This window comes from Babylonia areolata, chromosome 30 (genome assembly GCF_041734735.1).
Source record: "Babylonia areolata isolate BAREFJ2019XMU chromosome 30, ASM4173473v1, whole genome shotgun sequence".
Lineage (NCBI taxonomy): Eukaryota > Metazoa > Mollusca > Gastropoda > Neogastropoda > Buccinidae > Babylonia > Babylonia areolata.
Window position 1 is genome coordinate 10026912 of NC_134905.1, and position 13593 is coordinate 10040504.

Sequence of the window (13593 nt, forward strand, 5' to 3'; positions counted from 1 at the left end):
GTGTTTGCCAAAAATCACATTTCAGTCATTGTAGTGAATATTTAAATTTTCACTGCCACCACCTGCTCCTAATTTTCAGTTGTTTTTTTCTTTCAAACACCTCCCATGCCTGTCAAAAAATGATTAACTTAAAAAGACAAAATTATTATAATATCAGGGTGATCAGGCATCTGCTTGCTTGGAGCCACAGGTGGTGTGTGATATTTCTGGCTTTTAGCTTGACAGGTGTGTTATCAGCAATACCACTGTTCCACAGTATTCCCTGCTTTCAGTCTGTGAAATGAACTTTAAATAATGATAAAAACGATAGTAGTGATAATAATAATTTGCATTAAATCAGTGCTTACCCTGCTCTCTGTGTTTCATTTGTGGAAATGCTTAGATTAAAAAAAAAAAATTTTTGCTGTCTACTTTTTTCTGCCTTTTTCTTTCTCTTGCTCATTCCTTCTGTTGATCCTCCTGTCTTTTACTGTTTCTACCCCATCAAAACTTCCCCTTTGTGTTTTTCCCTGCGTTTCTGCCTGAACAGCATGATAGAACAGATAACAAGTGTAACAACAATGGTGTTACAGGAGCAGATGACATCAGAGCATACCGATACAACAAGGAGAAGACTCTGGCCTGGTTGGCAATGAAGGTAGGCTGACAGATGCAGTGCCTGAGTGGTTAAAAGTGTTGGTCTTTTCAGTGTCACGAGCCACAGTTCCAATCCTTGTAACAGCACCATCTTTGGTTAAGAATGAAGAGAGTCTTTTTTACTTTTTGACTCACTTTTGTAAACAAAGTGAGTCTATGTTTTAACCCGGTGTTCGGTTGTCTGTGTGTGTGTGTGTGTCTGTGTGTCAGTGGTAAACTTTAACATTGACATTTTCTCTGCAACTACTTTGTCAGTTGACACCAAATTTGGCATAAAAATAGGAAAAATTCAGTTCTTTCCATTCATCTTGTTTAAAACAATATTGCGCTTCTGGGATGGGCACAAAAAAATAAAGAATGAAGCCTAATTATATGCAAACTGCATTTACTGTTATATTTATATTTTTTGTATTCTCTAAACTTGGCACTTTGATCTGATATTCTGACCCAACAGCTAGAGCAGTCATTATTATCATTTTTGGCTCAAACAGGAACTTCTTTTGCTAAGCATGGAAGCTTTATTTATTTTGCAAACGTTTTGGTTCAGATAGAAAAAAAGGGAAATTACTATGTAATGCTAGTGGAGTTAATTTGCTTTAAACTGATCTTTCTCATCTTAAACATTACATTTTGAAACAAGAGAGGCAAGGCCTTCAAGACTCACTTGTGATGCACTTTTTAAAAAAAATGCAAGCTTTTATGTATTGAGTATAATTTCAAAATGTAATGTTTAAGATGAGAAAGATCAGTTTAAAGCAAACTAAGTTCCCCAGCAGAGTAATTTCCCTTGTTTTACTGCCGACACCAAAACGTTTGCAATAAATAAAACTTCCACGCTTAGCAAAAGAAGTTCCTGTTTGAACAAAAAATGACAATAATGACAGATCTTTTGTTGGGTCGAATATCAGATCAAACTGCCAAGTTTAGAGAATACAAAAAATATAAATATAACAGTAAATGCATTATACTCAATACATAAAAAGCTTGGATTTTTTTAAAAGTGTATCACAAGTGAGTCTTGAAGGCCTTGCCTCTCTTGTCTTTTTTTCTCCTGATCTTCCAAATTATTATGTGCATTTTTTTTAGGGTTTTTTTTTCCAGGAGATTTTTCTTTTTTATCTGCTTGTGAGAAATATGTCAGAAGTGACCACATCAGATGGATATTCTGGTTTAGTTGCTTTTTTTTCATGGTTAAACAGGGTTTTGCTCTTTTTTTTAGGGGGGTGTTGGGGAGGGGAGGGGGGTAGGTAGATGGTGGTCTGTTGACAATTTGTTTTCAGCCCTGCTATGGCTCTGTGTGGCCGGCTGAGCTCTGAGATAAATTAAATTGTTCAAGATCAGCAGTGTCTTTAGAATACCACTAAAACCTTCATAAAACAGCATGAAAGATAGAAAAAAAGTCATATTGAACCAGCTCAGTTTCCTTTTTAATCAATCAGGTGAGACAATAAACTGAGCTACTATATATGAAGCATGCATTAAGCACAAGTTCGTGAACACATGGCAACAAAAGGGTTGTCCCTGGCAAAATTCTGATGAGAAAATCTGCTGTGCTGTACATGCGTATGTCTGTGTGTGGTGGAAAGCCCGACTGAATGACACAGGAAACCAGTGATGAATGCTTAACCCCTTCACTGCTAGTACGTTTTGCTATAGCCTATGCTGAGAAAATTTTCAGAAAAACAAGAAAAACACGCCAATGATTTTAATTTGCTTGTATTTCAAAAAGTACTGAAGATAAGTGCATAAACGTACACATCAAATGAAAGGAAAATGAACCAAGATTTTGTTTTTAATACATGTTCAAATAATGAGCCAATTTGACACAAAAATTCCACAAAATGCAATGAAAAAAAAATGGGACTGTCATTCCATCATGTAGGTGCTACAACATCAACCAGTCTTTCTTGAAACTGTTGTGATCAACCACACACACTGTCAAGGCTGAGCAACAGTGTCCAGGTCCATAAGACTCCAACACAGTCCACGCAAAGAATGAAAAGGGTGTACTCACCCAGCATCTATCGCCAGTAAAAATGCTGTGTGTGGTACTTGTGGAAACAGTCTTCAAGACACAGTGCTGGTTTGCTGGGGCAATCTGGGCAGTAGAACCTCACATCCTTTTTTTGCCCTTTCTTCCAGCAGACTCTGCACCTCCTTTGTAGCTGGGCCTTCTTTGGGGTAGGTGGGATGACATCAATGAAGTGTCGTCCACACAGATGAAGAGAGTGGTCATCTTTAGCAGTATCTGGGTCTTGGTCACCAAAAATCATGGCACTAATTACATCCTTCTGGAAGTCCAGGAATGTACTGCTGTTGCCTGCTTTTTTGTAGAGGATGTGTGCATTCAGCATGGCAGTTTGTAGAAAATGCACACACAGCTATTTGTACCACTTCAGGGTTTTCCTTGAGGCATCGTAGGGCTGCAGCTGTTGGTCATGATGGTCCATGGCACCCATGTTTTTGTTGTAATCCACAATTGCTGGAGGCTTGTTTACTGCCCTTTGGTCTTGCTGCTGCTGGTCTTCAGCTGCAGGTTTGTGGCAAGTTGTCAACTCCAGATGGTCTAGGACGAACATCATGATCACCATGCTGCATACCTGAAACACATTGTATAAAAGACTAAGTTAGTTTGTTTTTTGTTGTTGTTTTTTTTTTTACATATAAAAAGGTTATGAAATGGTACCATTTTATTTTTGATTGTTTTCAGAAGCTGAAATGCAAACACACACACCTACCGCTCCCCCTCCCTCCGTTGCAAAATGACAACACACACACACACACACACGCACACACTTCTACAAGTGTTGCATTGACAAAGTAATTTAGGCATACAATTTTCTGATTTCAGTTTTGTAAACATCATCTCCTCCCCCCCCCCTGCCCCACTCACACACATACACCCTGCCCCACTCACACACATACACACACACACCAACAACAAACCAATACACACTCGGGAACGAATACACAGAAAGCTCTAGGCAAGCGACACACGTTGTCATCAGTAAGGAGCCAGCCAGTGAGCCATGCCTCCTCGTGCTGTGACTCACTCTCTCACACACAAACTGATCAGTGACTGATGAATCTACTTACCACAGCTAACACATTCAAAACACACACAGTGCAGTTATATTCACTGTAACAACAAACAGAAAGCAAATAATAAACTGACAAACCTCGTAAACACCCACCTGCATCTTGAATCAGCTGAGCTTGTCTGTTCATTTTCGTCAAACAACCCCACCTCCCACCCCCCTCCATGTCAAAATTGGCATCTTCAGCATCAACTTCATGCAGTTCTATCTCATTCAGTTCACAATCTTCATCTCTACGATTTGCATCATGAAAGATTTCTTCCAATACTTGTGCAAGTGTTGGGGCTTGTCTGCGTTCAGCCATGGCTTTGCAAACATGCCTTGAGCTTCGTACAAACTTGCAAAATATGACAATGAGGTGAATATTTTCAGCTTATGGAACTCGGGAGGTAAAGAGCTCTCAGGGGAGCTAATTTAATGGTTAACAGACTGTATACATGACGTATGGCATATGTCAGTACAGCATTGGTGAGCGACATTTCATGATGTATGCCGTATGTCAACAGCCCAGTCAAGAGCTTAATGCAGCTGTCATGTCTGCCCAGGAAGGCAGCCTGGTATGCAAATGACTGTGTGTGAAGTTTGGTCTCTGATTGAAGACAAGCGCTATACAAGTATCAACAGTAATAATGATAATATTAACCCCTAGGCTGCCTGCATGACGAGATAACTCGTCATGGCAAGCATGTATGCTTTGCTGCCACAATGACGAGATAACTCGTCATCGAAATATTCTGACTTTTCCCTGGTTTGCATTCACTTCGTTGACAAAAATAGTGGTAGCTTTAGCCTGGGGAATCTCTAGATTCTATTCATAGCTAGAAACCCCATCTACGTCATGAAGCAGTCCTTTATTTGAACGTTTTGGTTGGGTCACTGTCCAAGTGTTTGCCTGACTTCTCTCCTCGCTCGCTTAACAAAATGTCGGACTGACGCCGTGCTCAAGACATGCGATCGTGACGAACTAAATCAACCAAGATTTCTTTCTTTAGCTGATGCTCAGAAAGAATTGAAGCGTAAATTCGAAGGAGAAGATAGTGATGAACATTTATAGGACGATCTGATAGAAAATAAAGGGAGCAATCAAGAGAGTGGCCAAGATGCGACTGTCAGTGAGTGATGCCGGCTGTACAGATGTTAGCAGTCGACAGATGACCGAATTAGCAGCAGAGCGATATTCTTGGCACGCAGCCAACGCGGTCTGATGAGAACTGAATCAAGTGACCGTGTGAGAGGGGTGAGGAGGAGTGGGGGGGTGAAGACTGAGGGGGCGTGGCCTCACATCCATCTTATCACTTGGAGAAGTCACAATGTATTATGTATCTATCTCTTATATATATATCTTGTGGTCGTTCTAGTATGATTTTGTGTTTGCAGATATCCCTTTGTCCAGAAAATATGATGTTTTTGTGCAAATTACCTGACTAATGTTTGTAATGAGCAAGTTGAAAATGTGACAAAAAACAAAACACTGATTTCAAAACAACAGCATGTCACTAAGAATATGTAAAATGGGAAAACAGCATGTGTTTTGTATTCTTTATTCATTTACCTTTCAGAAAATATATACTTTTATGGGTCTTTCTCCAATAACAAAGAGCACAGAATTTTTGGAAAATTTATACCCGTTTTTTGTGAAAAAACCCTGGCAAATAGATTTCAGTTCAGTTTTATTTTCCTGGCAGCAAAAGGGTTAATAATAATAATGTATTAATGTGAATAATAATAGTAATAATGATGATAATGTAGAAGTTAAGCACATTGGATATTGACTGGATTTATTTGAAAAAGAAGAAGGTAATAAATGGATGTTTGCAGAAATACTTTGCCTCATGATGTATTTGTTTTGTTTTTATCTGTATATTCATCAGAAAATTCAGGCAGTTATTTATACACCAGCATATTTATCAGAGCGTCATAACCATTGGGTACCATAATTTTCAGCCTGTAAAGTGCTACATTTTTTATCAAATCTGATGCCTTATACTTATAGGCTGTGTGCGCCAAATCTGTCTGAAAACTAAATTCTGACCGCCACTAGGTGGCATCTGTCATGATGAAACATCAAAGATCCCAGTAAACATTGAAGATTACTCTGAACAGCAGCACTTCAGTCTGTCCAATGTTTGATCTGACATGGTTCATGTTCACCATTATATCAAACTGAAACCTAATTTGAACTGAACGTGATCGCAGTTCAACCTTAGGCCAGGAGAAAAAAGCTGTGTCTGGGATAAATTAATGGTGTGAAAGTAGAGAAATCAGAAGTGAACTTGTTCTTTGAAAGCAGAATGCAAAGCGAAATGGTGGACGGGACTGAAAGCACAGGTAGATCTGCCTCTGCAAAAGATAAGAAAAAAAGAAACACTTGCAGCTAACACTTTTATATAATCAGGATCGAGATCACTTCATGGTTCCTATTGAAACAGAGGCCTTTTTGTTCAGAGAGATGGTGGTTTTGTCATCACATATTCTTGAAATTTGATATAGTTTTCTTTGAAAGATTCAATATATATTTTTTAAGAAAATCAAAACGCTTATAACAGATGTACAGAGGTGGTGTTGATTATTTTAGTTTTCCGGTAACGTTGAAGAAAGAGGTTGGGAGAGGGGGAGGGTGGTTGAGGCGGCAGGGGAGGGGTGGTTGCACTTTTTCTTATCGTTTTGGATTTCAGTGTTAATAATAAAACTGAAGTGGGTTAAAAGGGGGAAAAAAGCACAGATAGCAGACTGGATTCTGATTGGACAAGTCAGTGAACTGGGGCTACTACAATAGTGTACATCGACTGAAGCCTGTGAAATTGTTTAAAAAAAAAAAATGCTGAAAAAAGCAGCAGATACCAGATCAGATAGAGTCACAGGGTCCAGTCAACAAGCACATGAAAACAAGTTGGATTCTGATCCAGTTTTCTGAAGATGATGTCACTATTTAGAAAGTAACATCCGCTGTGAGCAGAGCCATAACAGAGGACTTCAACTTTATGGCAGATGTGGCTTTTTGGATGTGTGCACCGTATATGTGTTTGAAATAACTTTTTTCTTTAAATTCAGAGGGTGCACCTTATGCGCTGCACATCCCAGTAGGTTGAAAATTATGGTGGGTATCTGCATGTTCACCTGGACATTGAAACTATCTGCATTTGTGGGTTTTTTGGGTTTTTTTCCAGACAGAAAATGTAGCTGAGGCATTGAGGAGGAAGGAAGTGAGTGTTGGAGAGAGTGGAGCACACAGTGCAAACTTCATCCGCAGCAAGAATGATCAGCTGGACGGAGAGGGTGAGTGTTAACACAAGTCGATGTCAGAATGGTTTAATTTGTTAGGCATTTGGCCCAATGGAGTTCACATACGTGAAGGTGCTGAATACAATTACCGAACATGTATGTTCCTAAGTGCTTCTTTCCCTAGTGAATATGCTTTGTGCACAAATTTATGGTGTGTTTGTGCATGTGTGTGTGTGTGTGTGTATGAGTGTGTGCGAATGTGCATGTGTGTGTTTGTGTGTGTGCTTGTCTGAGTGTTTGCATTTGCATATGTGACTGTGTGTGTGTGTCTGTGTATGTGTTTGTGTGAAGGAGAGAAAGAGTATGTGTGCACATGCATGTGTGCGTTTTACATACATGTGCCCACACACACACATTATATGTATGTGTATGTGTGTGCATGTGCTTGCTTGTGTGTATGTAAGCATTTGTGTGTGTGATGGTATGTGTGTGTACGTGCATGTGTGTGAGAGAGAGGGGAAGAGTATGTGTGGTCATATGCGTGTACTGTGCAAATATCACTCTTACAGTCTTAGTGTAGACATAGAGAGAGGGGAAGAGTATGTGTGGTCATATGCGTGTACTGTGCAAATATCACTCTTACAGTCTTAGTGTAGACATAAATCAGTGAACAGTTTGTATCTGCTTATTCTTAAGTGTGTGTGTGTGTGTGTGTATGTGTGCACGAGATGCATGAAAGAATTTTATGTGGAGCCCCATCTGTAAATGCTGGAATTGAGAAAGCAACCCCATGTTTGTTTTGTTTTGTTTTTATTTGGTTGGTTGTTTGTTTTTCTACATTTTTGGAAATATTGTACTTATTTCCTATAGCAGAGTATAATTTGTGCTTATTTCATATGTGCTCAGTACTATTTGAGCGTTTGTAAAGATTTTAAAAACTTTTTAGAATTTGTAAATAAAAAAAATGACATTCCTTCTTTAAGTCTCGAAGTGTTTAGAATATTAAAAAATACCCAGGTTTGAAACAGTCTTTAAATTTGGCTCTCCATATTACTAAAACAAAAAATTACATTTCATTTCTATCACTCAAAAATCACAGTGGAAAATTGTCTGATATGAATTTTGATTGAAATGTAAGATGATATTTGGGAAAAGACCTGATCCTGAAACATGGAAAGGATTTTCCCCACCAAACTTGCTTTTCTCATGCATGTAACAGATGAAGGTTCATGCAGGGAGCATAAGGTGGCGAGTGCTGTGCCATTAGTCCGTCAGCTAAAACTACACCACTACTGTGCCATTAGTCTGTGAGCCAGAACTACACTACTGTGCCATTAGTCTGTCAGCCAGAACTACACCACTACTGTACCATTAGTCTGTCAGCCAGAACTACACCACTACTGTGCCATTAGTCTGTCAGCCACAACTACATCAGTACTGTGCCATTAGTCTGTCAGCCAGAACTACACCAATACTGTGCCATTAGTCTGTCAGCCAGAATTACATCAGTACTGTGCCATTAGTCTGTCAGCCATAACTACACCACTACTGTGCCATTAGTCTGTCAGCCAGAACTATACTACTGTGCCATTAGTCTGTCAGCCACAACTACACCACTACTGTGCCATTAGTCTGTCAGCCACAACTACACTACTGTGCCATTAGTCTGTCAGCCAGAACTACACCACTACTGTGCCATTAGTCTGTCAGCCACAACTACATCAGTACTGTGACATTACTCTGTCAGCCAGAACTACACCATTACTGTGCCATTAGTCTGTCAGCCAGAACTACACCATTACTGTGCCATTAAGTCTGTCAGCCAGAACTACACCACTACTGTGCCATTAGTCTGTCAGCCATAACTACACCACTACGGTGCCATTAGTCTGTCAGTCAGAACTACACCACTATTGTGCCATTAGTCTGTCAGCCAGAACTACACCATTACTGTGCCATTAGTCTGTCAGCCAGAACTACATCAGTACTGTGCCATTAGTCTGTCAGCCAGAACTACACCACTACGGTGCCATTAGTCTGTCAGCCAGAACTGCACCACTACTGTACCATTAGTCTGTCAGCCAGAACTACATCAGTACTGTGACATCTACATCAGTACTGTGACATTAGTCTGTCAGCCAGAACTACACCACTACTGTACCATTAGTCTGTCAGCCAGAACTACATCAGTACTGTGACATTACTCTGTCAGCCAGAACTACACCATTACTGTGCCATTAGTCTGTCAGCCAGAACTACACCACTTATGTGCCATTAGTCTGTCAGCCAGAACTACATCAGTACTGTACCATTAGTCTGTCAGCCAGAACTACACCACTGCTGTGCCATTAGTCTGTCAGCCAGAACTACACCACTAATGTGCCATTAGTCTGTCAGCCAGAACTACATCAGTACTGTACCATTAGTCTGTCAGCCAGAACTATACCACTGCTGTGCCATTAGTCTGTCAGCCAGAACTACACCACTACTGTGCCATTAGTCTGTCAGCCAGAACTACACCACTACTGTGCCATTAGTCTGTCAGCCAGAACTACACCACTACTGTGCCATTAGTCTGTCAGCCAGAACTACACCACTAATGTACCATTAGTCTGTGAGCCAGAACTACACCACTACTATGGCATTCCTGGATCCTGATATCCTAGTTGTTATTTTTTTGCCTAAAAAGTTTAAGATTTTGTTATAACAGACCAGTATGGACCCTGTGTGTCTGTGTCCTGACAGAGGCTTACCTCAAGTATGCTTACGGCGTTGTCAGTGATTACCTGCCCCTGGATCTGGCGGCCAGTCTGAAGCAGCACCTGGGGTAAGTGGCTGTAGGTGTACACTGTGTTCCTGACATGGAGTGTGGCTGGCTGGTTGTAGGGTGTGCACTGTTTTCCTGACATTGAGTGTGGCTGGTTGGTTGTAGGGTGTGCACTGTGTTCCTGACATGGAGTGTGGCTGGCTGGTTGTAGGGTGTGCACGGTGTTCCTGACATGAAGTGTGGCTGGTTGTAGGGTGTGCACTGTGTTCCTGACCCTGAGTGTGGCTGGCTGGTTGTAGGGTGTGCACTGTGTTCCTGACATTGAGTGTGGCTGGCTGGTTGTAGGGTGTGCACTGTGTTCCTGACATGGAGTGTGGCTGGCTGGTTGTAGGGTGTGCACTGTGTTCCTGACATGGAGTGTGGCTGGCTGGTTGTAGGGTGTGCACTGTGTTCCTGACATGGAGTGTGGCTGGCTGGTTGTAGGGTGTGCACTGTGTTCCTGACATTGAGTGTGGCTGGCTGGTTGTAGGGTGTGCACTGTGTTCCTGACATGGAGTGTGGCTGGCTGGTTGTAGGGTGTGCACTGTGTTCCTGACATGGAGTGTGGCTGGCTGGTTGTAGGGTGTGCACTGTGTTCCTGACATGGAGTGTGGCTGGCTGGTTGTAGGGTGTGCACTGTGTTCCTGACATGGAGTGTGGTTGGTTGTAGGGTGTGCACTGTGTTCCTGACATGGAGTGTGGCTGGTTGTAGGGTGTGCACTGTGTTCCTGACATGGAGTGTGGTTGATTTTAGGGTGTGCACTGTGTTCCTGACATGGAGTGTGGCTGGTTGGTTGTAGGGTGTGCACTGTGTTCCTGACATGGAGTGTGGCTGGCTGGTTGTAGGGTGTGCACTGTGTTCCTGACATTGAGTGTGGCTGGTTGGTTGTAGGGTGTGCACTGTGTTCCTGACATGGAGTGTGGCTGGCTGGTTGTAGGGTGTGCACTGTGTTCCTGACATGGAGTGTGGGTGGCAGGTTGTAGGGTGTGCACTGTGTTCCTGACATGGAGTGTGGCTGGCTGGTTGTAGGGTGTGCACTGTGTTCCTGACATGGAGTGTGGCTGGCTGGTTGTAGGGTGTGCACTGTGTTCCTGACATGGAGTGTGGCTGGCTGGTTGTAGGGTGTGCACTGTGTTCCTGACATGGAGTGTGGCTGGCTGGTTGTAGGGTGTGCACTGTGTTCCTGACATGGAGTGTGGCTGGCAGGTTGTAGGGTGTGCACTGTGTTCCTGACATGGAGTGTGGCTGGTTGTAGGGTGTGCACTGTGTTCCTGACATTGAGTGTGGTTGGTTGTAGGGTGTGCACTATGTTCCTGACATGGAGTGTGGCTGGCTGGTTGTAGGGTGTGCACTGTGTTCCTGACATTGAGTGTGGCTGGCTGGTTGTAGGGTGCGCACTGTGTTCCTGACATGGAGTGTGGCTGGCTGGTTGTAGGGTGTGCACTGTGTTCCTGACATTGAGTGTGGCTGGCTGGTTGTAGGGTGTGCACTGTGTTCCTGACATGGAGTGTGGCTGGTTGTAGGATGTGCACTGTGTTCCTGACATTGAGTGTGGCTGGCTGGTTGTAGGGTGTGCACTCTGTTCCTGACATTGAGTGTGGCTGGCTGGTTGTAGGGTGTGCACTGTGTTCCTGACATGGAGTGTGGCAGGCTGGTTGTAGGGGGTGCACTGTGTTCCTGACATTGAGTGTGGCTGGTTGGTTGTAGGGTGTGCACTGTGTTCCTGACATGGAGTGTGGCAGGTTGTAGGGTGTGCACTGTCTTCCTGACATGGAGTGTGGCTGGTTGGTTGTAGGGTGTGCACTGTGTTCCTAACATGGAGTGTGGCAGGTTGTAGGGTGTGCACTGTGTTCCTGACATGGAGTGTGGCTGGCTGGTTGTAGGGTGTGCACTGTGTTCCTGACATGGAGTGTGGTTGGTTGTAGGGTGTGCACTGTGTTCCTGACATGGAGTGTGGTTGGTTGTAGGGTGTGCAATGTGTTCCTGACATGGAGTGTGGCTGGTTGTAGAGTGTGCAATGTGTTCCTAACATTGAGTGTGGCTGGTTGTAGGGTGTGCACTGTGTTCCTGACATTGAGTGTGGCTGGTTGGTTGTAGGGTATGCACTGTGTTCCTGACATGGATTGTGGCTGGTTGGTTGTAGGGTGTGCACTGTGTTCCTGACATGGAGTGTGGCTGGCTGGTTGTAGGGTGTGCACTGTGTTCCTGACATGGAGTGTGGCTGGCTGGTTGTAGGGTGTGCACTGTGTTCCTGACATGGAGTGTGGCTGGCTGGTTGTAGGGTGTGCACTGTGTTCCTGACATGGAGTGTGGCTGGCTGGTTGTAGGGTGTGCACTGTGTTCCTGACATGGAGTGTGGCTGGCAGGTTGTAGGGTGTGCACTGTGTTCCTGACATGGAGTGTGGCTGGTTGTAGGGTGTGCACTGTGTTCCTGACATTGAGTGTGGTTGGTTGTAGGGTGTGCACTGTCTTCCTGACATTGAGTGTGGTTGGTTGTAGGGTGTGCACTATGTTCCTGACATGGAGTGTGGCTGGTTGTAGGGTGTGCACTGTGTTCCTGACATTGAGTGTGGCTGGCTGGTTGTAGGGTGTGCACTGTGTTCCTGACATTGAGTGTGGCTGGCTGGTTGTAGGGTGCGCACTGTGTTCCTGACATGGAGTGTGGCTGGCTGGTTGTAGGGTGTGCACTGTGTTCCTGACATTGAGTGTGGCTGGCTGGTTGTAGGGTGTGCACTGTGTTCCTGACATGGAGTGTGGCTGGTTGTAGGATGTGCACTGTGTTCCTGACATTGAGTGTGGCTGGCTGGTTGTAGGGTGTGCACTCTGTTCCTGACATTGAGTGTGGCTGGCTGGTTGTAGGGTGTGCACTGTGTTCCTGACATGGAGTGTGGCAGGCTGGTTGTAGGATGTGCACTGTGTTCCTGACATTGAGTGTCGCTGGTTGGTTGTAGGGTGTGCACTGTGTTCCTGACATGGAGTGTGGCAGGTTGTAGGGTGTGCACTGTCTTCCTGACATGGAGTGTGGCTGGTTGGTTGTAGGGTGTGCACTGTGTTCCTAACATGGAGTGTGGCTGGTTGTAGGGTGTGCACTGTGTTCCTGACATGGAGTGTGGCTGGCTGGTTGTAGGGTGTGCACTGTGTTCCTGACATGGAGTGTGGCTGGTTGTAGGGTGTGCACTGTGTTCCTGACATGGAGTGTGGTTGGTTGTAGGGTGTGCACTGTGTTCCTGACATGGAGTGTGGCTGGTTGTAGAGTGTGCAATGTGTTCCTAACATTGAGTGTGGCTGGTTGTAGGGTGTGCACTGTGTTCCTGACATTGAGTGTGGCTGGTTGGTTGTAGGGTATGCACTGTGTTCCTGACATGGATTGTGGCTGGTTGGTTGTAGGGTGTGCACTGTGTTCCTGACATGGATTGTGGCTGGCTGGTTGTAGGGTGTGCACTGTGTTCCTGACATGGAGTGTGGCTGGTTGGTTGTAGGGTGTGCACTGTGTTCCTGACATGGAGTGTGGCTGGCTGGTTGTAGGGTGTGCACTGTGTTCCTGACATGGAGTGTGGCTGGTTGTAAGGTGTGGACTATGTTCCTGACATGGAGTGTGACTGGTTGTAGGGTGTGCACTGTGTTCCTAACATTGAGTGTGGCTGGTTGTAGGGTATGCACTGTGTTCCTGACATGGAGTGTGGCTGGTTGGTTGTAGGGTGTGCACTGTGTTCCTGACATGGAGTGTGGCTGGTTGGTTTTAGGGTGTGCACTGTCTTCCTGACATGGAGCGTGGATGGTTGGTTTTAGGGTGTGCACTGTGTTCCTAACATGGAGTGTGGCAGGTTGTA

The 13593-nt window shown here is 44.0% G+C and overlaps 1 protein-coding gene across 5 annotated transcripts in view; it reads left to right on the forward strand.

Annotated features, from left to right (window-relative positions):
- The window catches only part of LOC143275604 (ribonuclease H2 subunit B-like), a 112295-nt gene that overhangs the window by 71547 nt on the left and 27155 nt on the right, over positions 1 to 13593 (forward strand). For all 5 annotated transcript variants that reach the window (XM_076579832.1, XM_076579831.1, XM_076579830.1 and 2 more), the window contains 3 exons: positions 573 to 637; positions 6902 to 7010; positions 9702 to 9783. In XM_076579832.1, coding sequence (XP_076435947.1) covers positions 573 to 637; positions 6902 to 7010; positions 9702 to 9783 — 256 coding nt within the window. The remainder of the gene's footprint in view (positions 1 to 572; positions 638 to 6901; positions 7011 to 9701; positions 9784 to 13593) is intronic.